Source organism: Aspergillus saccharolyticus (assembly GCF_003184585.1).
Source record: "Aspergillus saccharolyticus JOP 1030-1 unplaced genomic scaffold BP01scaffold_33, whole genome shotgun sequence".
Lineage (NCBI taxonomy): Eukaryota > Fungi > Ascomycota > Eurotiomycetes > Eurotiales > Aspergillaceae > Aspergillus > Aspergillus saccharolyticus.
Genome location: NW_020290643.1, coordinates 113649 through 138156, shown reverse-complemented (window position 1 = coordinate 138156; position 24508 = coordinate 113649). Strand labels below are relative to the sequence as shown.

The 24508-nt window shown below is 51.6% G+C and overlaps 7 protein-coding genes across 7 annotated transcripts; 5 read left to right on the top strand and 2 right to left on the bottom strand.

Moving 5' to 3' along the window:
- Window positions 1-2591: 2591 nt before the first annotated feature.
- BP01DRAFT_302964 (putative Na/H antiporter) lies at window positions 2592-4469 on the top strand (the record flags this gene model as incomplete). Its single annotated transcript, XM_025572093.1, has 5 exons — window positions 2592-2709; window positions 2775-3448; window positions 3499-3581; window positions 3628-4036; window positions 4116-4469. The coding sequence occupies 5 exons, from the start codon at window positions 2592-2594 to the stop codon at window positions 4467-4469; spliced, it is 1638 nt and encodes a 545-aa protein (XP_025428607.1).
- Window positions 4470-4946: 477 nt separating this feature from the next.
- On the top strand, window positions 4947-7233 carry BP01DRAFT_303004 (FAD/NAD(P)-binding domain-containing protein; the record flags this gene model as incomplete). The annotated part of the gene is made up of 5 exons (XM_025572098.1): window positions 4947-5240; window positions 5332-5666; window positions 5765-6102; window positions 6293-6849; window positions 6883-7233. 5 exons carry the CDS (start codon window positions 4947-4949, stop codon window positions 7231-7233), a joined length of 1875 nt encoding a protein of 624 aa, XP_025428606.1.
- Window positions 7234-7879: 646 nt separating this feature from the next.
- BP01DRAFT_131659 (mRNA-binding ubiquitin-specific protease UBP3) lies at window positions 7880-11121 on the bottom strand. The gene is made up of 5 exons (XM_025570471.1): window positions 10501-11121; window positions 9713-10444; window positions 9550-9656; window positions 9325-9487; window positions 7880-9267 (listed from the first exon to the last, which is right to left on the bottom strand). Exons 1-5 carry the CDS (start codon window positions 11008-11010, stop codon window positions 8230-8232), a joined length of 2550 nt encoding a protein of 849 aa, XP_025428605.1. The 5' UTR covers window positions 11011-11121; the 3' UTR covers window positions 7880-8229.
- A 465-nt stretch (window positions 11122-11586) lies between these two features.
- Window positions 11587-14195, top strand: BP01DRAFT_417865 (RING-type E3 ubiquitin transferase MAG2). Its single transcript, XM_025579280.1, has 2 exons — window positions 11587-12151; window positions 12215-14195. The coding sequence occupies exons 1-2, from the start codon at window positions 11915-11917 to the stop codon at window positions 14066-14068; spliced, it is 2091 nt and encodes a 696-aa protein (XP_025428604.1). The 5' UTR covers window positions 11587-11914; the 3' UTR covers window positions 14069-14195.
- Window positions 14196-14791: 596 nt separating this feature from the next.
- On the top strand, window positions 14792-18749 carry erg4 (c-24(28) sterol reductase; the record flags this gene model as incomplete). Its single annotated transcript, XM_025576931.1, has 9 exons — window positions 14792-14829; window positions 15002-16036; window positions 16089-16420; window positions 16480-16701; window positions 17630-17713; window positions 17826-17977; window positions 18077-18328; window positions 18411-18522; window positions 18595-18749. The coding sequence occupies 9 exons, from the start codon at window positions 14792-14794 to the stop codon at window positions 18747-18749; spliced, it is 2382 nt and encodes a 793-aa protein (XP_025428603.1).
- A 2242-nt stretch (window positions 18750-20991) lies between these two features.
- BP01DRAFT_131566 (chitin synthase export chaperone) lies at window positions 20992-22501 on the top strand. Its single transcript, XM_025570470.1, has 7 exons — window positions 20992-21173; window positions 21236-21271; window positions 21338-21434; window positions 21484-21571; window positions 21628-21721; window positions 21778-22111; window positions 22164-22501. Exons 1-7 carry the CDS (start codon window positions 21144-21146, stop codon window positions 22379-22381), a joined length of 897 nt encoding a protein of 298 aa, XP_025428602.1. The 5' UTR covers window positions 20992-21143; the 3' UTR covers window positions 22382-22501.
- Window positions 22502-23103: 602 nt separating this feature from the next.
- On the bottom strand, window positions 23104-24340 carry BP01DRAFT_359296 (uncharacterized protein). The gene is made up of 2 exons (XM_025575646.1): window positions 24061-24340; window positions 23104-23916 (listed from the first exon to the last, which is right to left on the bottom strand). The coding sequence occupies exons 1-2, from the start codon at window positions 24075-24077 to the stop codon at window positions 23460-23462; spliced, it is 474 nt and encodes a 157-aa protein (XP_025428601.1). The 5' UTR covers window positions 24078-24340; the 3' UTR covers window positions 23104-23459.
- Window positions 24341-24508: the final 168 nt, after the last annotated feature.

The following is a 24508-nucleotide window of genomic DNA, read 5'->3' as shown; positions in this document are numbered from 1 at the left end:
CCCCCCCCCCTTCTCCTCCTCCCTTCCTTTTCCTCTCTTCCCTCATTTTTCCCTCCCCACTTCGTCAAGAAACTCCACCTCCCCTCTCTCACCCCCAATGTCACTCAGTCTCGGCCTTCCTCGTTAACCTCATTCTACCATTTTCTTCAATTTCCAGAAGAGACCTTGATCTCGAGTCACGTTTCACATCGCGGGCACTATTCCATCACGCCCTATCAGTCGGCTTTGTCTCGTAGCTCCCAAACAGGGTCCTAGGGGTGCCTTATTGAGCTGCAGCTTGCCAATCTCCGCTCCTCACATTGTTTTCAGCCAGGTCTTTCGCCGCCCTTCTCCACCAAAACAACCGCATCTTGACCTATCACCCGTCTCGAGGATTCTGTTTTGGCTCGTATCGATTGCTCCGCCCTACCAAGTGCCGAACGCCGGCTTCGAAACTATGAACAATACAACACCCTCCTCCACCTCCGTGCTTGCGACAAACGCCTCTTCCCGCACAAATTCTTCTGCATCCGCTACAGGTACCAAGCGCAAGCGCAATGCTGTAGGGAAATACTATGCGGTCAAAGCGGGCTATCAGCCCGGAGTGTATTACAGCTGGACCGATTGTTTGACTCAGGTAACCGGGTACAAAGGGGCCGTTTGTAAGTTGTGAACCATTCCAGTAATGCAGTTGCTTACTAACAACAATGGTAGTCCAGGCTTTCTCTTCTTTCGATGATGCCAAAGCTTTCCTCACGGGAGCTACCATTAACGGCGGACGCGGCGGAACTCCCTCGAGCTCCGATCCTCCAAGATATTACGGCGTTCAGCGTGGTCGAGTACCCGGAGTCTATACCGACTGGTCAAAAGCGCAGGAACAAATCAAAGGGTTCACAAAGCCGCGATACAAGAAATTTGCGACCAGGGAGGAGGCCGAGGCTTTTGTGAATGAAGATCAAGGGCACGGTGCCACTTTCGCCAAGGCTGCGAAATTATCCGGGGCGCCAGGTATGACTGATGCTCCCCCCACGGATGACCAAGGCGTGGCTTTTGAACCTGGGACGGGACCTTTACCCTCTGGAGCCACGGACGGATTCGACCCTAACGTGCTCCTGGATCCCACTACTGGGAAGGTGGTCTACAAGTCCCAGGATCAGAAGTCTGCTACGAAGCTGCAGTCGAACGGGTCACCGGGCATGTTGCGCATATACACCGATGGTAGTTCGCTGAAGAACGGGCGAGCGCTGGCTTCAGCAGGCGTGGGCGTATACTTCGGCCCAGGAGATTCAAGGTTAGTGGAATCGCCCAGAGACCGTCCACGTCGTGCTCTCAGGCTCTCAGTCAAGATGCGCTTATTCTTGCGATTGTGTTTCACTGATACTTCATCACTTAGCAGAAATGTCTCGGAGCCTTTGCAGGGCAGCCGCCAAACCAACCAACGAGCGGAACTGACTGCGATCCTCCGAGCTCTGGAGATCGCTCCCCGCCATCGAGATGTAACCATCTTCACAGATAGCCAATATGCCATCAAATGCGTGACAGTCTGGTATCGCAAATGGCGACAGAACAATTGGATGACGGTGGGTAACAAACCTGTGGACAACAAAGACCTGGTCGAGGCCATCTTGTCGAAAATCGATGAACGTAACGAGCTGAAAGTCGAGACTCTATTTGAATGGGTCAAAGGGCACAGCTCACATCCGGGCAACGAAGCTGCCGACCGCCTGGCTGTCAACGGCGCCCAACGTGGAGTAGCCGAAAAGGCTGCGGCGATGGCAGCCGCTGCCAAAGATCTCTCGGATGATCTCTTTGATGATGATAATGACGATGACGACGAATTCTGACGGGAGCGTTCTTCTCAGCCCGATCTTTTCATTGGGATAGATGCATGAACAAAAATTCCGAGCCTTGCTTGCTTGCTGTTGTGATACTTCTAATTTGCGTTACGCTGAGTAACTCGACTACAGCTACTTTCCATGTGTATTTAAGTTGTTTTTTTTTTTTTTTTTTTTTTTTGCCCCTATACTGACAGAGTACCCCTGGAGGGAGGAAGAGATACCAATGGACTATTCTAGCAACACTGGACTGGATGATGCTTAGCTGCCCAAACTGATTTGTTTTACTACCTTGGAGTGCGTGAGGTGGATCTGCACTTGAGCCGAAAGCGGTCCACCACGGCTTGCTCTTGGCCTTCCTTTACCTTAAATTGCCGGCCCGGTCTGTCCCTCCCAATTCTTTTTCCTTACCAATTATTCCCCACACCAACTTCAGCATCTCTATCCTGGATAGTCTTGTAGACCTCCACTCGTCCCCTTGACTTGATTGCTTTGGTGCTCGATCTCTCTTTTTGCTCTGTGTCACCTCTGCTGATCGTGCGTGTGTCTGGGCTGGCTGTCGCACATCAGTTGCTTCCCCACCACACTAATCGTCATCCTGGCTGCTGCGCAACCCTCATTCTCTTGAATGCACCCAGAACCCCACACCGTAACGAGTGCTCTTACTATGATTGAATAACACGTGCTGGTGAGATTTTACATACTTAAACCATTAGAGAATCTTGACGACACTGCCTCAATTCCCGGAGATTTCCTCCCCGAGACAGAGTACCACCCATGCCTACATTATCGTTGATCAACTTCAACATCGTCTGTGCGACGTTGGGGGGATTCATCTCCCTCTATGGCTTAGTCTCCTATCTATTCAAGGAGAGACTGTACCTATCCGAAGCCTGTACGTCAGCTCCTGAGACCACTATCGAGTCAACCGATCAATGGACTGACGACGACATCCCCTAGTAATCTCTTTGCTTGCCGGGGTCGTCTTTTCCCCACATGCGGCCAACTTCATCCGACCCGAGGAATATGCCCTGGGGTCGGAGAAGAACTTAGAGGAGATCACTATGTATTTCACCCGGCTTGTCCTGGGCGTCCAACTCGTCCTGGCTGGAGTGCAGCTCCCCAAACGGTACCTGCAGCTGGAATGGAAAAGTCTCTCTCTCCTGTTGGGACCAGGCATGGCAGCCATGTGGATGTGTAGCAGTCTGGTGATCTGGGCTATGGTTCCGGATTTTCCGTTCTTGCATGCGATGATTGTGGGCGCCTGTATCACTCCGACAGATCCGGTGCTTTCCAACTCGATCGTCAAAGGGAAATTCGCCGATAAGCATGTGCCCCGTCCGCTGCAGCGCATCATTGTCGCTGAATCCGGGGCCAATGACGGCCTGGGTTATCCCTTCCTATATTTTGGCTTGTATCTGCTGAAGTATGTGGAGATGGGGGGTGAGGCGTACGGTGGCGGTGCAGGGAAAGCCATTGGGCTTTGGTTCTATGAGACCTGGGCGTATACCGTGCTTCTCAGTGTCGTCTACGGTATTACCGTCGGCTGGATCTCCCGCGAACTGCTTCACTGGGCAGAGGAGCATCATTACGTGGACCGAGAGAGTTTTCTGGTGTTCGCTATTGCTTTGGCGGTAAGCTCCAGCCTCAGATATGTTGCGTGCATGGCTGATTTCACTTGCAGCTGTTTATTGTGGGTACTTGCGGCTTGATTGGCACTGATGATTTGCTTGCTTGTTTTGTGGCTGGCAATGTCTTCACACAAGAGTAAGAGCCCCGTCGCTATTGGCTAGAGACGACACTGACAGATCAGTGACTGGTTTCGACTGGAAACCATGGACGACTCGTTGCAGCCGACAATCGATATGCTTCTCAACTTGGCGGTGTTCATGTGGTTCGGCGCTGTTTGTCCTTGGTCCTCGTTCCTTCACAACAACGTGATTCCCATCTATCGCTTGATCTTCCTGGGAATCCTGATCCTACTTGTCCGACGTATGCCGATCGTGTTTGCTATGCACAAGTACATCCACCAGATTGAGCATCTTTTCCAAGCGGGATTTGTGGGGTTCTTTGGACCCATCGGCGTGGGAGCAATCTTTTACCTGTCGGTGTGTCGGGAGTTTCTGCAGGGTGTCACGGCCAATGGCACCGTGCGAGAAGACGCGCAGAAGCTTTCCGAGGCAGTTGATGTCATTGTGTGGTTCCTGGTCATCTGCAGCATTGTGAGTAGCACTTCTTTTTCTGATGGTCCCTCCAATCCTCTAGTGAGTTAGGACCGACCCATTTAAACTAACGGTGTAGATTGTGCACGGCCTTTCCATCCCGTTGGCCAAAGCGGGCTATCACCTGCCGCGGACTATCTCACAAGCTCTCAGCACCAGCGCGACCCAAGAACAAAGCCCCATTCCCATTGGAAACATCAGTTTTACCCATAGTACTGCGACACGCAACTCGGAGCTGTCGCACAATCGGGGCCGGAAACGCGGTGCTGGTGCCACGCCCAGGGATCCACCGCAGCAGGCGGTTTTCCAGATTGGTCACCCAGTGGTCCCAGCTGCCTCTTCACGCGAGCAAATCGGAGTTGGTGGTGCGGACGAACCCGCCCGGCCAGTGACTTTGGTCACTCAAGATCATGAGGCTAGAAATGCGAGCTAAGGTGTGGGTCTTTGCAGAGAGACCTGGAGGTTGATATGCGGTGAATTGGCCAACGAAGTATTGTGTGGCTGGTCGACCCTTGATCAACACGCGATGCGATGTGGAGGCCTGATTAACTGTGAGGGATGATGAGTGTAAAGATGTCGTGCGGCTGACGAGAGGCAGGTGAAATGATGGGAATGGGATAAGAGTTGTGTATACCTTCTTTGTTACATATATTGGGATGTGCAGTGGTGTAGATACAACAACTAGATGGGCAACTTATGGGTTCATCAAGTTCCCTGTGCCGGTTACAGCAAGACACGCGGCGATCATCATATCAGATCTGCGAAGCTAATGGATGATTGTCGTGTAGCGTGATTCACTTCTACTCAGCTGTGCCCCCCCACTTCATTCCCCTACTATCTTTCGAAAGTCACTCCCTTTCAGCTTTTGTTTCTCCTGTCTTCTTACACACACCACAACATACACGTCAAGATGGAAGACTACGAGTCCCCAATTACCATCGTGGGCGCCGGCCCCGTGGGCATGCTTCTCGCCTACCGTCTCAACCAGCTCAACATCCCCTTCTTCATAGCCGACAAGAACACTGAGACCACTAAATGGCCCAAGATGGATTTGACGAACTGTCGATCCATGGAAATTCTGCGAGTCTTGGGTCTGGCCGATGACTACCGCGCTCAAGAAGGCAGCGTGCCCATCTCCACCGACTTCGATACGCAGTTTGTGACTCGGATTATTGGGCAGGAGAGCAAATTACTAGGCAAATGGGTAAGCATGATTCTCGAGAGTTACTTTCCCTCGTAGAATCTTTGTTTCCCATAGACTAGACACTCAAACTGAACCAAGACGAAAAATCAAGCACGTTCCCTCTGTCAGTACTCAGCGCGATTCCATCCGCCAGACCAACGACGGGACTCAAGCCGCCGAGCCCGGCCAGCGCTGCTCGCAAGTCATCTTCGAGGCTTGGATGCGCCGACTCATCCTCGAGCAAGCGAGTGCAGGTAGTGCAATGCAGATCCGCCCCGGATGGAAGTATCTCCACCACGTCGAAGATGCGACAGGCGTATGGGCGACTTTCCTCGCCGTGGAGCAAGGCGTCCAACATCGCGTGCGCAGTCGGTACCTGGTTGGAACGGATGGAGGTAGGAGTCGTGTGCGCAATGCTGCGGGCATTCGCATGCTGGGGGGATCGATGTACGTCTACTCTTTCACCACCCCCTGCAAGAGCTCCCGGGATATCTATCCCCTTCACGCTGTGAGATAAATGAACGGTGTGGCTGACTTTCTCTCAGGCCCATGCGCTTCCACCTTGTCCACTTTCGCTCCCAGCAACTCGCGCGCTCGTTCCCCTTTGGCCGATGCTGGCATATCTTCCCCACCAGTGGGGGGTTCATCCTCGACCAGGACGATGTGGACACCTTTACTGCACATTTCCCCGTTCACCTCCTCCCCGAGGGCAACCTCGACCCGAAGGAAGTGGTGTATCGAACTCTTGGAGGACCGCATCCCAGCGAGAAAGCGGTGATCCAGATCGACGAGATTCTGGTGCACAGTACCTGGACCCCGAACTTCAGCATCGCGGAGAAGTACGTCAGTGATGGTGGACGAGTCGTGCTTGCAGGTGATGCGGGTGAGTTTTACCCCAGAACCCCGCCCCCAATCTGCCTTACCTATGACCCTGTGCAGTCATACTACTTTGAAAGTGATAAAGCTGAAGCGTGTACTGCTGTGCTACTTCACTACTTTCCGCTCACCTACCAACTTGTGTTGTATTTTTCCGACGCGCTCCAGATAGCACTAACACAACAGTCCAAACAAAGCCCATCAAACACCCCCACACGGCGGATACGGTCTCAACAGCGGCATCGCCGACGCCTTTGACCTCGCCTGGCGTCTCGCCGCGCTGACCTCCTCCTCCTCCTCCACCGCCTACGGCGGACCATTACTCCTAGAGTCCTACACCCTTGACCGGCGTCCGTGCATGATCCGCGCTCTGACGCGCTCGCACCGCCATCTCCTCGAGCATATCAAGCTTGCCGCTCTACACCCGGACCCGGTGGACGTACTGGAGCGGGAGCACGATGCGGAGGCCGAGGGGCTGCGGAAGAAGATCCGGGAGTTTCTCGAGCGGTCCGGCCCGGAGACGTTGGACCGTGGAGTTGAGCTGGATATGCGGTACGCGTCGTTTGGGATCTGGGGTGACGAGATAGGAGAAGATGAGGCGGAGCAGGGGCAGGGGCAGCCGTGGGTGGCGGAGAGATACGTTCCCTCGACGAAGCCGGGGCGGCGGGTGCCGCATGTCTTCCTGACGAGCTCGCGGGAGGAGGGCCCGAGCATCTACGATACGTTTGGGCCTGTCTGGAGTTTGGTGCATTTCGTGGAGACGTGCGAACAGGCGGGTGGCGAGGAGGAGGAGAGTGATGGCTGTGCTGCTACGGCGCAGACATTCGTCTCCGTTGCGGCTACGCTGGGTATTCCGCTCAAGCTAGTCAGGCTGGTCAATCAGACGCATGCTCATCGTGTTTGGGGCGCGAGTTTGGTGCTGGTGCGGCCCGTTACCCATGCTGCCTGGCGGGGGAAGTGGAGGCTGAACTCGACCTCTGCTTCGGATGGGGAGGCATTACGAACGGAGCAGGTGGAGGAGATCCTGCGGGTTGTCACTGGACACGAACGCTACAAAGGTTATCGGTATGAGGAGGCCTCCGCTGCAGAGGAGGAACGCTTTGTGAAGCTTGTGGAAGCGTTCAAGCCGGAGGACTAGAGTGTGCATACGGAGCTTACTATCGCGGATGACAGATGATTTTAGAGCAAGGAGGCTTCCTTTACTGGCTACATGCTAATAAGCACACATGTCTCTCTGGCCTTTAACGCATTTATTCTCAACACTTTTTTTAAGTCGTTAAATCCAATCCTTCCCTCCTTTTTGTGACGACCTCCTTCTCTTCTTCCCGGATTTGCATAACACCATGCCACAACAACAACATCATTAGTAGAGAGTCCTAAATGTCTGTTCGCAAGAAATACCCCCTCCCACATGCAACGCATCATAATCATCATCTGAGCCAGCCAAAACCCCGCCTCCCCACCGTCTTCCCTCTATCAAGATCTTCCCGATAGATAAGTCTATAAAACAAATTCATGCAGTCGTTAAGAATCCCGTCCACGCCACATCAAAAGGAACCCATCTGCATCAGCGAGCAAACCAAAGGGCTATGCGAGGAAACTGGGGTATATATCAGAGCGACATTTCACCGGACTGCACCGCAAACGCAAGAGATTGTGAAGGAGGTGGATCAACTACAGAGAAAGTGAGAAAGAGAGTGAAAAACTGTATCATGGAGCAACAAATCACAAGAAGAATCAAAAATGCAGTAAAATGAACTTGACCGACGAGCCCGCCCTAAGCAGCGACATAAGGAAAAGAAAGTAAATAAGTCTCCGACAGCAAAACGTCTGGTCGCGAGGAAAGTGCCCAACAGTCCCCGTGATGACTTCGCTATAAGAGAGTTGTGAGAGGTATAGTTAGAAGACTCGTAGTTCCTGGCTCACCAATCAGCTGGTGATCCGCTGCCCGCCAGCCGAACCTAGAGAGGGTCGTGTCGTTGATGGCTGAATTTCAGCCCATGGGGGTTGCCCTCTAGTGAGGAGGCAACAAGATGTTGATTCCGGGGTGTCGGTAAATCGGGTTCTCGTTGTTTGGCTGGTTGATAGATTTTGCTTCTCTCTCTCTTATCCGCCCAAACAACACTTAGAGAAACTAAGCAATACGTTGGTAGAAAAGCAGGTATGCCACCTTGTTATCGCGAGCATTATAGCGTCCAGCGGATGATCGCGTGACATTAGGCGTTGCTGATGCTCCGTTGGCGCCTGACTTCTTGCCTGGAGTACCATTGACCTGGCTCCAGCCCCTCTCGTTATCAGACTGGTCGTCCTGGTCAATATGATCGAAGATGTTGGCGCTGGAGCTGTCTCGCTTGTGTTGTTCCAATGCGGCTGCAAGGACCTTGGGATCCTCTTCGCCACCTGCCTCTGCAACATCTTCGCTACGTACTCGACGAATCACGGTATCATCAAGACGAATCCACTCACGGCCGTCTTGCCGACGAACGTCAACGGTATAGTGACCGCCACTGGCATTCTTGCCGTGGTGATAGATCACACCAACAAGTCGATACTTGGGTAATCCGCCCTGTGCCATCATCACGTTACGCTTATTAGGTGGGAACACCTCCCGCGGAATCTCCAGATCCAGGGGGTATCCAATACGCTTCCAGATCTTCTGAGTACCGTTGGTCACACTGTCATACTGGAACCGCTTGAGGTGGAGGATGAGAACTGGAGGTAGAGTCTCGATGAAAACCTGCTTGGTGGCTGTGACATTAGGACCACGTGCAGAATTGAAATCTCCTTGGATGCTTTCCGGCTTCGTCAAGCCCTTGAGAGCATCGATGATGTTGTTAATTTCGGGTGACCCAATGTCAAGCTGCAGCGGCTGATAGGGCTCTAGAGTAACTGATGTCTTGTTGCCAGGAACCTTGAATTCTGAACGGATCTTTCCTCCAAAGATCCTCGTGACCGGAGACTCCTGTGCGATGTCGCCAGACGAGCGTGTGACTGCGGCTTTTTGTTTATGGCCAACTTCCAACCAGCCATCAGATTCTTCCGTCGCATTGTCCGCATCATTGCCCGACGCCGTACCGGTGGACGGCGCTTCTTTTGCGGCACGGCTGCACTCTTCATGCATCTCCTCCAAGAGAAAACCCAAGAATTCTTGTGCATCTTGCTGGTGGCCACGCTATACCCGAGCAATATTAGTGTTTTACACTTGTCATTTTCTGGAGAAACCACTTACTCTCATGTCACGGAATCGTGGCAATTGCCGAATCACGTGGTAAACAAACTCCGGAATGAAAGCATCGCCATACTGTTCGAGTTCATTGGCCTTCAACCGCATCCGCAACTGGTCCTCAGTATCGGCAGCATCAATTACGCGGAATTCTCTCATAAACATGATCCTAGAAGGAAAAATGTCAGTTCGGTTGGTATATGAGATTACAACGCAATTGGTAAGACTGACAATGCATCAATCATGGGATAGGCACTAGTGAAGCTGTGGGATGCTCTGCGCCCAACGAGGTCCAGAAATTGGTAGAAAGGGACACAAAAGACCAGAATTTGCAAAACCTATGTTACCCAGTCAGTTAAAGAACAGGGAAGTAAATAGGGGCAACTGCTTGTACCGAGTTCATGTAGCACATGTTGCCAGTATTGACAAGACCTCGAGGCTCCAGGAACCCAATCTTGTCACTGTACTGAGACACGTCTTCACCCAAGCTCACCAGAACATCGGCAAGCATCTCGCTCTTGGGCTTGACAACACCATTGGTTGCAGTGGACGAAGATCCAGAAGCACCAGCTGCTTTGGCCAGGGATTTGGACTTGACCAAGTCTGCCCAGGATTTAGGAGCTGCAGAAGCGGGCTGGGTTTGCTTGCCCGATTCCTGGAGTTTATCATCGGCAGACTCTTGTCCCTCGGTCACTTCAGCAGTGCCGCTGATACGACTGGTCTTCGGCGTCTCTGAAGAACGAGTGACCTCGTTCTTGACGCCCTGGCGAGGAGTTTCGGGAGCCGGGACGACAGGAACAACCGGAACAACTGGGGCAGTCGACTTGGTGCCCTTTGTCTGAGATTGAGAACGGCCAGGCAGGTTCTGAGCAACCGAGGAAGGAGTAGTAGGCTGGGTAGAGTTCGCGACCGACGGAGCAACAGATAAAGTCGGCGTCTGGGGCTCTGAGGGGCTTGGCACATTCTCTACGTTCTCTTCGCCTTGTCCGGCAATCTGTTCGAGCCGCTGCCCGTCCTTTACTGGAAACTCAACTGAGGCCGATGAAGATTGAAATGTACGACCTTTGCGACGCCTTCGAGGAGCACGGGCTGGAAAAGGTGATTCGGGAACAGAAAGCCATGGAAGCTGCGATGATTTCCTGTTAGACAAAGTAATGGTGGCGTATGAGTCCGATTACTTACTGGAGGGGAGAATGGCTCTTTAGGGGCAAGTGCGGTCTGAACAGGAACCGCTGGAGGTGAAGGCAGTACTGGGCTGGCAAGAGCTTGCACCGGAATCATCGCAGGTGATTGCGCCTGAGCTGCGATAGGAACAGATGCCATGCCTACAGGAGACATGGTCGGCTGCAGGGGAGTTGAGGTTCTGGGCTGCATCGGTAACGGCGGAGGATGAATGTGCGCTGGCGCCATGATGGACTGTGAAGGCGGGTATGTCGCGACATACATGGGGCCATATGGGTGATGCTGGTATGGGCGGGGAGGCATCTGCATTGGAGAATAGTACCAGGGAGCATATTGTTGGGGTGAATATGCGGCCGGAGGAGGATGGCCGTTCATATGGGGATGGAAGCCCATGTATGCAGGCGGAGATCGCATGTTCGGAGGGCCTGCGGTGTAGGGAATATCTTGTTGTCGGCGGGGGGCGGGCATGGATGGCTGCCCATGGGGCATAGCGGGCAGATGATGATTCATCTTGTCCAGGCAGTTGGCGAGAGAAGGGGAGTCGCCTTGACGATTCAGCCACGCGTTGCCTCGATGGGAGCCATACGAAATCGAAAAAGAAAGACCGGACTGGTGGAGGGGGTTTGCACCCGTCTAAGCAGCCATTCTAACTTTCAGAACCAGGTCTGAAAGCTAGGACGGAAGAAGAGGTTTTTTGGGATATTCTTGGCGGACGAGAACTCCTAAAGCGTCGAAAGGGATCAGCGCGATGACAAGAAGATGAAGATGCGCAGAGCTCGGCAAAGGGCACAATGAGTCAAAGCTCAGTGGGAATTGCGGTACTAACCTAGGCAATGACTATATGAATCTGTCAATGACTGTATAAGGATAGATACTTTGGATCTGGGAAGGGGGAGAGGAAAGGCAAGTGACTGGAAGACAAAGCTGAAAGGGAAGGGGAGGGTGGGGGGGGGGGGGGGGAAGCTGAGATGAGATGATGTTTTTTTGGCGGTCGGCACGTGCCTGAGGCTCTCCAAAATGGTCGCCAAGACATGACATACTCGCCCCTCTCCTCCCCCTCCCAGTCCCTGTCCCCCCCAGTCCCTCCCGTCGCCTCCGACTCTTCTTTCTTCTCTGTGCTAAGAGTAGGTTGTTATGCGCGTTTCTTTTTTCTTTCTCTGATTCGACAGGGGAAGCCTCAGGTCTCTGGTGCTTCTCCCTCTCCTTTGCGCTGCCCTTCGGGGTCTCCGTGACTGAAACTCGATCGCATTTTCTCATTTTCTGTTTTCCTCCAAGTCAAACCACCCTTCAATCAACTTTGGAGTCATATCTCCCTCTCATCATTTATGCGCTGCTGTCGTCCCACTATTTTCCCCAGTGTCGGAAGGTAGTCAATCACACCTCACGCCTTCATCCTCCTTCATTACAGTGAATAATGTCGTCCAATCCTGGCCAGATCCCCCCATCCAAAGCGGTGAATGTCCCAAGTCAGCCAGCCCCCGCAACATACCATTCATCTGAGGTTAGCGCGCAGCGACGCGCTGGAGGGTCTGGCAGTTTCGGAGCCGGTTTGACATCAAGAGCACCCAGCTCCCCGAGAAATAATCAGGCGAAAAGGATTCAGCGACAACGGCGACCCAAGGTATTGGATGATGACGATTACAGTGAATCAGTATGCCCTCTATGACAGTGTTTAGCTGCGTGCGGTTGAACTAACCAACGCCACCATTCACAGGCCATCATGAAGTCTTCAACTAGCCGCAAAGGGCAGACGTCCATCACGCATCTAATGAATTTCTCTCTTCCCCCACGCCCTCAGTATCAACCTCCGCCCCGCAATGCCCGCCGTTATACCTCCTGGGGTCCAGGATCCGGTTATCATGCGATGGATAAAGCTCGCTACGTGCATGCGAATTACCGTTTCATTGTGAATCCAACACAGAATTATCACACCCAGGCAGCTAATGCTGACGTTCACCTGGACTGGGATTCAGTTCTTCAAGTCCTGGTGTCTGCACAAACTCAGTCCGCCAGTTGCCCTATCTGTCTTTCAACTCCGGTTGCCCCGCGAATGGCCCGATGTGGCCACATTTTCTGCCTCCCATGCCTCATCCGCTATATGCATTCCACCGATGAGGAACATACGGTACCTGAGAAGAAGCCGCGTTGGAAGAAATGTCCCATTTGCTGGGATTCGATCTACATATCCGAAGCACGCCCTGTGCGGTGGTTCCGTGGTCAAGAAGGTGATCTTCCTGTTGAAGGCGGTGATGTCGTTTTGAGGCTGGTCAAAAGAATTCCAGGTAGCACTCTGGCGCTGCCTCGAGATGGGGCTGAAGCCATCGCTCCCGGAGTGGATATTCCGTGGTATAATGTTGCAGAAATTGCCGACTATGCCCGAATAATGAAGGGGGGTGAGGACTATATGAAGGACCAGTATGATGCAGAGATTTCCGCATTGCGAGCGCAAGAGGTCGAAGATGAACTTCTCTTTGGTGACGATTCTACATGGAGCAAGAAGGCCGTTGCCGCCATCAATGAGGCGAAATCCAAACTGATTGACATTGGGAATCCTCCAGAGAACGTCGAGCGACGAAAGTTCGAACTACCATCGGAAGGTGAAGTTTTGATGACGTCTACCTCGCAAGATGCTACACGGCCAGGTGTAGAGTCTTCTTCGTCTGAATCTCAACGTACCGAGGGTGACTCCGAGAATCAGGATATTGCCAACAAGGTGGATCGTGCGACTGAGGCACTAAATCAGGTCGATTTGAATGTTACTGGCGCGAAAAACAAAAAGAGAGACCCCGGAATTAGCCGCAGTCCTGAACATGCTTTTTATTTTTACCAAGCTCTACCTCATTTCTACCTATCCCCGCTGGACATTCGCATTCTCAAAGCCGCCTTCGGTGATTATCCTTCGTTCCCAGCTACGATTCTGCCGCGGGTTGAACGGATCTCTACTGGACATATTGTCGACGATGAACTCCGGAAAAGGGTCAAATACCTTGGCCACCTCCCATATGGATGCGAGGTGAACTTCCTCGAATGCGACTGGCGCGACGTTGTTCAGCCGGAAATTCTGCAGGAGTTCAAAACTGAAACAGACAGGCGGAGGAAGCGCAACCGAGATAAAGAGGCTCGGGAAGAGAAGGATCGCATTCGCGCGGAACGGGAAGAAAATGAGAAGGGTTGGGCCTCTGCGTACCGCAAGAGACTTAGCATTGGTAGCAGCAGTGACCCTCCATTTTCCGATCGCGATTTTCAGCCCCTAGCAAGCGGCCCTTCGGGCTTTGATATGTCTCCTCCTGATGGGGGACTAGAACCTCCATCCGCAAGCCCACCCAGCTCTCGTACTGTCTGGGGTACGGCAGCGGTGGCGCCGCTTTCCCAGCCGACCAGCTCTCAGGCAGCTGCTTCCGATGGCTGGCTTCGAGGTTGGGAGGAAGAGCTTTGGGCTCAGCAAGAACAAGAGGTTCTTGCACAATCAATTGCTGAGGGAGCCGGTACACCCACTCCTTCCGGTGGTAAGAAGAAGAAGAATAAGAAGATTACCCTCATGTCGACGAACATACAGCGTGGGGCCTGATTCTTTGAGCATCGGGTAGAGAATTACTAGATTACGAGAGCAAGAGGCCAACAACATATTGAAGTCATCAAGGCAACTCCACATGTAGAGGCCATTTGATTGAGTGCTATAGTATATATGATCAATGAAAACAATATACAACTTTTCTCGGTTAATGTTGACATATTCAGAGCAGAACACGTGGGGTTGGGTCACTTGCTTGCCCATACTCCGCGGAGTAGTTCAAAGGCCAGGCCAATCAGTCAGTAGTGTGCGTCTCTAGCCAGGTGTTCAGATCCTTTTCCCCTGCAGATCGGACTAGGCACATAAAGAATAAACACTGATTAGATAGGCACCAACCAGATATGTCTGGAGTGATCACATCCTAAGAAATGGTGCTGGAAGAATAGTAAGGTAAGACCATGCAGACGGTCTATTGCTGAAACCACAGACTACGAGAAGGGCATCTAGGAGTTGAGCCTGCAAGTGCCACTGCGTGGGTACAGGAACCCACCCGCGACGGTGAGTGGGTAGTAGTAGTGACCGCTAGCCAACTGTTTGTTCTGCTCTTCCTCTTCTTCCTCGATCGTCCCCCATCATTCTCTCTTTTGCCTGTCTTCCCTACCAAAACTCCTCTGCTTGCAAGTATCAGTTAGTCCCTCGGGGCGCTGCAATCCAACTATTCCTCATAATCATACTTAACTTTCATTCTTAGCCCCCAATTCCTTACATGGTTCGTGCACAATGACCGTGACTCGTTCCCAAACGGGAAAAACTCCCAAGTAAGTGATTTGTTTTGCGCAAGGGTGAAAATCTCCCCAATAAGGGACTCGACTGCATCTGAGAAGATTTCCCCCCCAAAGATTCCCCTTTATTCTAATCGACCCTTCGTCTTTCGCTTGCGCGCGAAACGCTTCCCAATCACGTTGAGCTTACGATTGGATCAATGACTAGGAAAATGGAGCGTCCTGGCTTCATCGAGACCCCCGGGCGCCGAGTGACCCGCAGCAGCGTTGCGCCGTCCGACGACACTTCCGATTCAGCAGCCGACTTGCAAGCACAAGCCAAGTCAGCATCCCGGAAGCGTTCCTCTGCCAAAGTCAAAGCCGAGGAGGCCTCAGAGAAAGACACAAAGCCAGTCGGGACCAATGGACACGCCGCCGTCGCGAATGGCAAGAAGCCACGCATCATCGATGGTTGGGAAGAGGGCAAGGATCCCAAGGTTGACCACAGCGGACACTTCGAATTTGGAGGGTCTTTGGGTGTATTGTGCATGATGATCGGATTTCCGATGCTGATGGATTACATGTGGCTCGGTGCCACCTATTACGATGGCAAACCACCTCTTCCTGAGCAGGGGCAGAGCATCTCTGACTTTTTTGCACACCTCTTCAACCTGCTGAATGAAGGTGCTTACCCGTCCCTGAAGGCATGGACGATATATTGGACTTTCTTCGTCTTCGAGGGGGCTCTCTACGTGCTTCTTCCCGGTATCACCGTCATGGGCCGTCCTCTGCCGCACCTTGGAGGAAAGCAACTCCCTTATTACTGTTCCGCCGTTTGGTCCTTTTACACAACTATAGTTCTGGCGTTGGTGCTTCACTTTACTGGTATCTTCAAGCTCTACACGATCATCGATGAGTTCGGGCCTCTTATGAGCGTGGCAATCCTTTCCGGTTTCATTGTCTCTTTTGTCGCGTACATTTCGGCATTGGCTCGAGGCGCAGAGCACCGTATGACTGGGTACCCAATCTACGACTTCTTCATGGGAGCTGAGCTCAACCCTAGAATGTTTGGGATTCTGGATTTCAAGATGTTCTTCGAGGTCCGCCTTCCATGGTACATCCTTCTGCTCATCACTATGGGTGCAGCTGCCAGACAATATGAAACCTACGGATATGTATCCGGAGAGGTCGGGTTCCTGCTTATGGCTCATTTCCTCTACGCCAACGCTTGCTCCAAAGGCGAGGAGTGTATCGTGTCGACCTGGTGGGTATTCAGTTCAGGGCTCTATTCATACGTCGGGCTAACGAATCATCAGGGATATGTATTATGAGAAATGGGGTTTTATGCTGATCTTCTGGAACCTCGCTGGAGTGCCGCTGAGCTACTGCCACTGCACCATCTACCTTGCCAACCACGATCCCGCGACCTATCGCTGGAATCGGCCCTTCCTAGTTTTCCTCTATATCGCGTACCTCTTTGTGTATTGGGTTTGGGATACGACCAACAGTCAGAAGAACCGCTACCGCCAGCAGGAACGTGGCACCTTGGTGTTCCGCAAGACTTTCCCTCAACTTCCTTGGCAAACGTTGAAGAACCCCAAAACCATTACGGCTGAGGACGGCTCAAAGATTCTTGTTGATGGTTGGTGTAAGTTTCGCACTCGAGCCTTCACCTGAGATATAGTAGATGCTGACCTTTCATCACAGACGGGAAAGCACGCAAAATCCACTACACCTGTGACCTGTACTTTGCCTTGAACTGGGGATTGGTCACTGGCTTCAACAGTCCGTTTCCGTGGTTCTATCCTCTGTTTTTTGCATGCATGATCAGCCATCGCGCACTGCGCGATATTCAGCGCTGCCGGAACAAGTATGGCGAGGCATGGAGAGAGTATGAGAGACAGGTCCCCTATCTGTTTATTCCTGTGAGTTTGCGTTCCACATCTCTTCTTTCGTACGTCAACTGACTCGCTGGACTAGTACGTCTTTTAAACGAATGCATGTGCTGGCAAACTCTGTTGATCGTCGACTTGTTCTTCGTGAGACCGATCTGCAGTGATAATATTGTCGAATTCTCGACCCTGGGCTCCAGTATGGCCCCTATCAATACACGCTTGTAATCATCATTCCCGACCTACTTCTGGAAGTCCACTCAGAATCGATGACTGCTACCCAGTGTGGCAGATCATGTCTGTGAGGAATCTACCAGTATGGGCCCTATCCTTTCGGCATGTTCCATTTCTGCTTCCACAAAGATTACACAATTCATGTACATTATTATATCAGAATGCTCTTCTTGGTTGTTTCCGCTTCTGCCCTTTTAGGATCATCTGTGGTTTATGGCCTTCTCTGAATCATTCGCCTGTGTTCTTTGCAATATTACCATGTACAGTATAGTGCATATCATCAGATCTCACATAATAGACCCACAAAAATATGCACTGTAGCACTGATTATGAGTTGAGACAGACTTGGTAAATGGTGTGCTTGTCAATCACATGATCAGATCAGCCCCTCCAGGCTTATCGGTCGGCAATCGATCCGGAGCTGCAACCCCGCCGAGCTACAGCTACGGATTCACCAAGCTACTGTATTCTTTCTCGAAATTGAATCTCATCGAGCCAGAACTCCCCGCGAGCGCTCTACCGTGAAAGTCGTAACAGAGCCTCATCATGTTGATCCAAGAATCCTATCACGATGTGCCTACCACGGCGGACGGCAAAGGGAGCATGCGTATGTCCTAAAGCCCGCGCAACTCATTTTCATATCCAGCTCTTCTTGCTCTCGAGGAGGACCCTTTGAGAGAGCATGGAATTGAACAATTTTAGAGGTCCGAGGCTGACACATATCTTGTCAGGTATCTACGTCTATCATCCAACCGTCCCAGGATACCCCAAAGCGCGTTTCCCTGGAGTGGTAGTATTTAGTGAGATTTATCAAGGTATAGATACCTGACCATGCGTCCACTGCGAGCTAAGGCGATGTTGCCTGGACCGACCTTTGCTCTGCTGTGCCTGAATCTGAAGCCGTTGACGTGGAAACTTCCAAACCAGTTACCGGCCCTGTCGCGCGCTTCGCCCGCCAAATTGCCGGTCAGGGTTATATCTGCGCTGCGCCTTCTAGCTACCACGAATTCACCGGACCAGAAGCCCTTGAATATAACGCCGAAGATACCGATAAGGGGAATGAATGGAAGATTAGCAAGGTAAATCAGACTTAAACTCTGGGATGAGTGGATCAGCATTCTGGGGGGGGGGGAAGGAGGGCGGGAAGACCATGCTCGTGCTAATCTGCGAGAAAATAGAAAATCACAGCCTACGACGAAGATGCCTCCCTTTGTGTGGATTACCTCTTGTCGTTGCCTACGTGCAATGGCCGCGTGGGTGCGACAGGCATGTGCCTAGGTGGACATCTGGCGTATCGGTGTGCACTGGACAGCCGGGTAAAGGCGGCGGTTTGCTACTTCGCGACGGATATTCATAGCCATACTCTTGGGAAGGGTAAGAATGATGACAGTCTGGTAAGGGCAGGAGATATCAAGGGAGAATTGATTATGGTTAGTTCTGTCTCTCTTTCTCGAGACTTTGGGAAGGGATGGAAGCAGTGTCTATCCAAGTGACGACTAAACGTTGGCGCAGATTTTTGGTAAGAACGACAATCATGTCCCCCCCGAGGGAAGGGATTTGATCCGCAAGACACTTCACGAAAAGGGGGTATTGTTTAGCTTTTATGAGGTGGCCTGGGCGCAGCGTGAGTTTGACCTTCATCCCTCTGTCGTAGTATTAAGGTTACTTGGCAGAGGGCATTGGCTAACCTGCGCAGATGCCTTCATCCGCGACGAGCTCAGTAAGGGACGGTATGACCCTGCTATCACGAAGGTGTGCTTCGAGATGTTGCTTGAATTGTTCGGACGGACTCTCAAGCTGGATTTGGGAGAGCATGATGGGAAGGAAGTGGAGATTGAGGATGTTTGCTAGAAGCTGGCGCACGTATTAGAGCCGAGAGTTGGGCATGCGATTATGGTACAGTAAAAACAATATAAATGTTCCGGCACGGCGCTTCTTACCGCAGTATACCTGGCACCACCGAATGAATTACCACGCATTACTATTCGCTTGAAAATTTTTACAGTCTCTTGAGAGACATGAGTACCTTGTTTTACGTGTATGTTCTAGACCCGTTCATTAGTGCCTTAGGTAAGGTACTGAACCCATCTAGTGGTGGTTTAGGCAAGGGCAGCACAAGAGGCCGGAGAAAGCGTGTCTAACTCACGAAAAGCCCTATGCGAGACAGCCCCGAACAACCACGATTTCGTACCGTTGCTGTGGGCTGTCCGTCTGCGAGGATGCATAAACAGACGTAATTAGTTAGATGAACAAGGCATGGATAATGTCGATTCATCTGCACATCAAGACCTGAAAGCAAAGAAGCAATGTGATTTGGAGCTTGGAAACAACTCCGTGGTGATTGTCGATCATCATAAGTATTAGGTAACCCACGTACGGAGTCATTAACTTAACTAACTGTACCGAGTATAATTGTGGCTGGGGTGCGATGGCGGTGAAATCATCCCGACGTGCCATGCCATGCCATGGATGAACACGATCATCTTCTTCGCAGTCGCACTAATAAAAGAACAGTAAAAGAATGCTGCCTGTCAACGCTATCCAAGCCCTGCCAGGAAACTCGCTAGCGTCATCATTCCTCACGAGGGGAAAGCTGTGACCAAAATAGAAGTGGGATGGAAAAGACCCATGGGTCATCGCCCTTCGTCATCCACGGTCAGCCCAGGGCGACCCTCTCTTTGTTTTTTTCGAATCAACTTCTGATAGCAATGAAGAATGTCCATCCTTGGTGCATCTGATGAGGTCAGACCACATGGAAGAGGGACAAAGAGATAGACATACGATAATCTGATATCATCTGATTTCCTTTACAATGAACGCAGAAAAGTGTCTGTGTGAGCCACAGGAAGCGACTTTTTCTGGGGAAATTGGGAGGGAAGCAACGAGACAACACCCGTACTGGAGGTGACGTTCTGGTTCCTGAATTTGCTGCAGGGTTTTCTCTCCTCTTGTTGGTCAATTCACAATTAGTCCTTTTTTTTCATCTTGCCCCTCAACGGCGGTTCTTCCGGCCGGATTCTGGGCTGTCCAGTGCCCAGTGCTTTTCCTGTTATTTGCTGTGCCGCCGTATTTGCGGTCTCCATCACGCTCTTTAGCCCCAGGCTAAACCCGGAATCCCGTTGTTGTTGAACTTCTTGTTTCTCTCTAGTCTCTCTCTAGTCTAGTCTCTCGCCTTCCATGCCTCGTTTCTTTCCCTGGATCATGGTTTGATCTTTAAGGGAGTGTGATGGATCACCACTAAACAGTGAGTACACACGACTCAGTGCTACAAAGTCCAAGTAACTATCACTAGTTTTAAGGTGCTGGACTAGTTACACCTCTTGCGGCCGTACCTTCACCTTCTTTCTCTAACCTTTCTTTCCTCCCTCCCTCTCTTCCCTCCCTCTCTTTCTCTGTGTCTCTCTCTCCCTGTTTATCCCCTCATCCTTTTCATCATCAGCGTAATCCTCCTTCTTAGCCGCCCTTACCCTCTCCTCCTCTGCATACAAACAATTCTGTTTCTCTCTCTCTCTCTCTCTCTCTCTCGCTCACTCGCTCGCTCCTCCTTGTCAGCATCGCCAGCCTTCTCGCCTACCTCCACCACCTTCATCACTTTCCAGTCCTTCGATTCGGATCCATCACTCTTCCATACTTCCGCTGCCCTCCCCCCCCCACGTATTAATCCACGTATTAACCAGCACCGGTGTTTGACATATACACTGACAGCCTGACCACCTACCCTCCCCGTCACTCTCTTATATCCTCCCAATCATCGTTCTCGGATTGTCTCTGGTTTCTTCACATTTTTCGCTTCCGCTCAGCTGTCTCTCTCTTCGATCCGGTCTCTGTCCGAGCTGCTGCACGACTAATTGCCAACCCAACGTGTCCGCCCTCCCGTGTCTGATCCGTCGACTACTACCTGATTTAGTTCGCCTCTTGTCGACTCGGTCTCTGGCCCGCATTTGTCTTCTTTATCTTTCTATTTTCGTTACCATCAAGTGAAGCGAGACGATCCCTCGATCGACAAGTCCCTCTTAATCCTAATCTTGACTTGGCGCTTTTTTCGAACGGCAGTCTGCGGCGGAGCTATCGTGACCGGCGTGGGTCTAGGCAGGGAAAACCAGCTAGTACAGTCACCCTCGGCATCACTATTACCTCGCTGCTGCTGCTGCTGCTGCTGCCGCCAACACTACCATCATCTCCTCCATTTCTTCGCGACTTTCGACGACCTGACCTCTGTCGCATGCGGCAAAGCCTATCTCAATCATGGGTTCCACGCAATTTGGTAACTTCAACGTGGGTTCGCAATTGAGCTGCAATTCGAGCTTTAACTGACCGTGGTCGATCTGCACGTGTAGGACTTTTGTCGCGATTCCACCTTACCAGTCTGCAATGTGTGTAATCCCTCTCGCTATGTCTCACTCGCCCCTCGGAATGTCGCTAACCATTGCTGTATTTAGCTCTTTGTCGCAAATAATCAGCCTCCAAACAAAGCTTATGGCGGATGTGTGCTCAAGGGAATTGAGCTCAGTGGCGACCGATATCTCAGTAATCTAGGTATGGCACGATGGCCCAGAGTACATTAAAGTTGACTAATTAGCAGCAGGCTCAATTCTCCTGGCTTTCATTTCCATCCTGACCACACTCTTTCTGCTCCTGAGATCAGAACGCAAACGAGCCGCAGTCGGCAGAAGGTACGCGGCAAGAAGATCAGGATATCGGGGACCAGAATGGAAACTAATGGGAGTAGGGAGATTCAAATCTTTCTGTTTGGATTTCTCATCATTGAGATCTGCGAGATCTTCTCCGTGGGTGGTTTCCCTCTAGACAGTGCGGTCCGAAAGGTCAGTTATGCCCAATTCATGCACCACGCTCGGCGTCTCATCCAGCTATCCTCCAGGGTTTCTCTGCGGTTCATATTGCTGCCATTACTGCGACATGTTGGATACTTCTTTTGAATGCTCTAGTAGGCTTTCAACTCCTTGACGACGGCACACCTGCGTCTATTGGCTTGATTGTCGCATCCGGTCTTGTTCTCTTCGTCGGCACGGGATATATTGCTCTGGATACGGCCTTTGACTGGACAGGCGAATTCGCAACGAGTTCCTCGAATCACTATCGCAATATCGCCCTCTATGTGTTATATCAACTATTCCCGCTCGTCTGCCTTGTTCTGTTCTATGTATTCGAAGTCATCCTGGTGGTGCGAATTCTTGGCGAGTTCCGGCCATTAAGTATGCTCCCGCCTCCTTGACTTTATGGTGCATGATCCTAACCTGGCCACAGTTTACCTGACGGCCGCGGCCCTTCTATTCGCCATTGGTCAGATCTTCGAGTACGTGATCAGCGTTCACTTGTGCGAAGCCTCCAGTGGGAAAATCAATGGCGCGCTTTTCGAGACTCTGTTCACACTACTGGCAATAGTCACTGTCTGGTTCTTCTGGAGCAGCATTACGGAGGATGACTGGCCCATGCCGATGACAACCCCTGGAGGTTACCATTGAAAACCAGAGGAGAGCTAACGAGACATGATTGTCCTGCATGTCTTGCGAGTATTTCCGCAGCTTGTTTCTCTGTTTCTTCTCTACGATCCTTGCACATACGGTGCCTCAATACCCATTTGGATTTTTGTTTTCTGTGCTCGCATCGCGTTTGCAGCTGCATCTTGCGATGAAGGCTCATCATATGTTTATCATGATTGTGTGATGCCTATCTCACCTTATGTTTGACGATGTTCTGCTAATATGCCTCGATGTGGGTTATGTTCTTACGATGACTTACCGCGGCGAGTGAACCCAGAGGATCGCCGACGATATAATTACTGCATTTCTGTCTGCATCTCTTTACACCTTGCGTTAGATACCTATTTGTATTGTAATCGATTGATTCAATGGTTGTTAGAATACATGCAGGAACCTCCCGTCACATGGCTCTATTCTTAGCGAGCCTGCCGGTAGGTATTGATTTAACCATGATGCGCAACCACTTTCGAAGGCTTTCCCTTTGAAAGGGGCTCGTGTTCCAGGTTACTCCTTGTATGACAAAGGACGCCTCCTCCGAACAGGGATGCACATTTGTCAACCTTCACGTCTCAGGATGACGGCCCTGCAGGGGCTGTAATCGTAAACCATTGGCCCACGTCTGGATTGTCCAGGCGCAGTTTCCAGATCCGCATAACCAATCAGGATGGTATGAGCTACCTGAAAACGGGATATAAGAACAAATTGCGATGATTATATGCTATGTACAATTTAAACTCCCCATGCATCAGAAATGAACATCTCGCTCAATACCAGTCGATAGCTGTTCAGACCGATAGTGTCATCCTTTCTTCCGTCCGAAGGAGATGATGCCCAGAAAAGCGTACATCGATGCAGCCCCTCGGAGATCTATACGAAGTTTCCGGCCATCCCGGTCCAGATCATGTCCCAAGGCCAAGCAACCTTCCCTGGCTTTCACCCCTAGTTTCTCTCCATAGAGGAAAAGCATACCGAAAGCCCCAAGACTCGGATATCTGTAGATAACACAACAACACCATCCAAATATATGTGCTCCACCTATTTCCAATCCACGGCACGACGCCTAGAGCCTCACCTTGACGTCCACGCATGGCAAGGTCCACTCCTTCCGTCCCAAAAGACTGCGCACCCATTCCATGCCAATGCCCGTCCATTCTTGGGGAGCGCCAGCCTCAGCCGAGAGATTCGAGGCGAGCCGCCGCTGTGCCTCATCGACTAGGGCCCCCGAGAGCGCCTTGGCAGTCGAGGTCACCGTCTCCAAGAAATACTCGGCTAGGGTCTCGTTCGCGGGACTGACCGGGCATGAGGTCGGCGCGACGGGAGTGGTGTAGCGCGGACTGAACCAGTCGCCGCGGAGGTCGAAGAAACATCTGTCGGACCAGTGACAAGAGGAAATGAAGAGGATGAGGAGTAGGGCAGAGCAGTAGATGCACGGTCGGTGGAGGATGTAGGTCAAGGTGACGAAGGAGATGATGAAGAGGGGGGAGGCGTTGGTGGGGATGAAGAAGAGGGGGAGCCAGCTACAACGACTTGGTCAGTATGTTTATTAAGATGGAACTGGAGAAGTAGGAGGTGAAGGGAGTAGTGTAGGGGATCAGGTCATGGAGGGGGGGCGGGAGAGAGAGGGCAGAGAGAAGGTCGGATTAACGAGGGACCAGCCTTACCTCCGGAGGCAGAACATATTCAGAATGAGGTGGTTTTCCCTCAAGATGTACACTGTAGAGTCAAGTTCTCTGGTGATCAAACGGTGAACGATGAGATCAGTGGCAAACAGAAGTGGTTGGATGAGATGGTCGCGGGAAGGATTTCGGAGAGAGATGGAAAGTCAAGCGATATAGAAAGAATGAAGGTTATCGAGTAGAAGCATCTCATTGAGAGTGCGCAGGCATATTTAGTCTTCACGTGTGGTCTTACTGAATGCTGCAAAGAGGAGGAGGAGGAAGAGATGCGCTCATTCTGAGGTTCAAGTGCATTGAGATTACCGTCATTGTGTAATCTTACGGTTACGTCTCTCGATTTCTGCACTAGCCACATCTCTTTCTCGCTGTTCACTCCCCCACCGCCACAATTACCACCAGCTCATCTTCCCGCTTACCTCCAATTCTCGCTTCC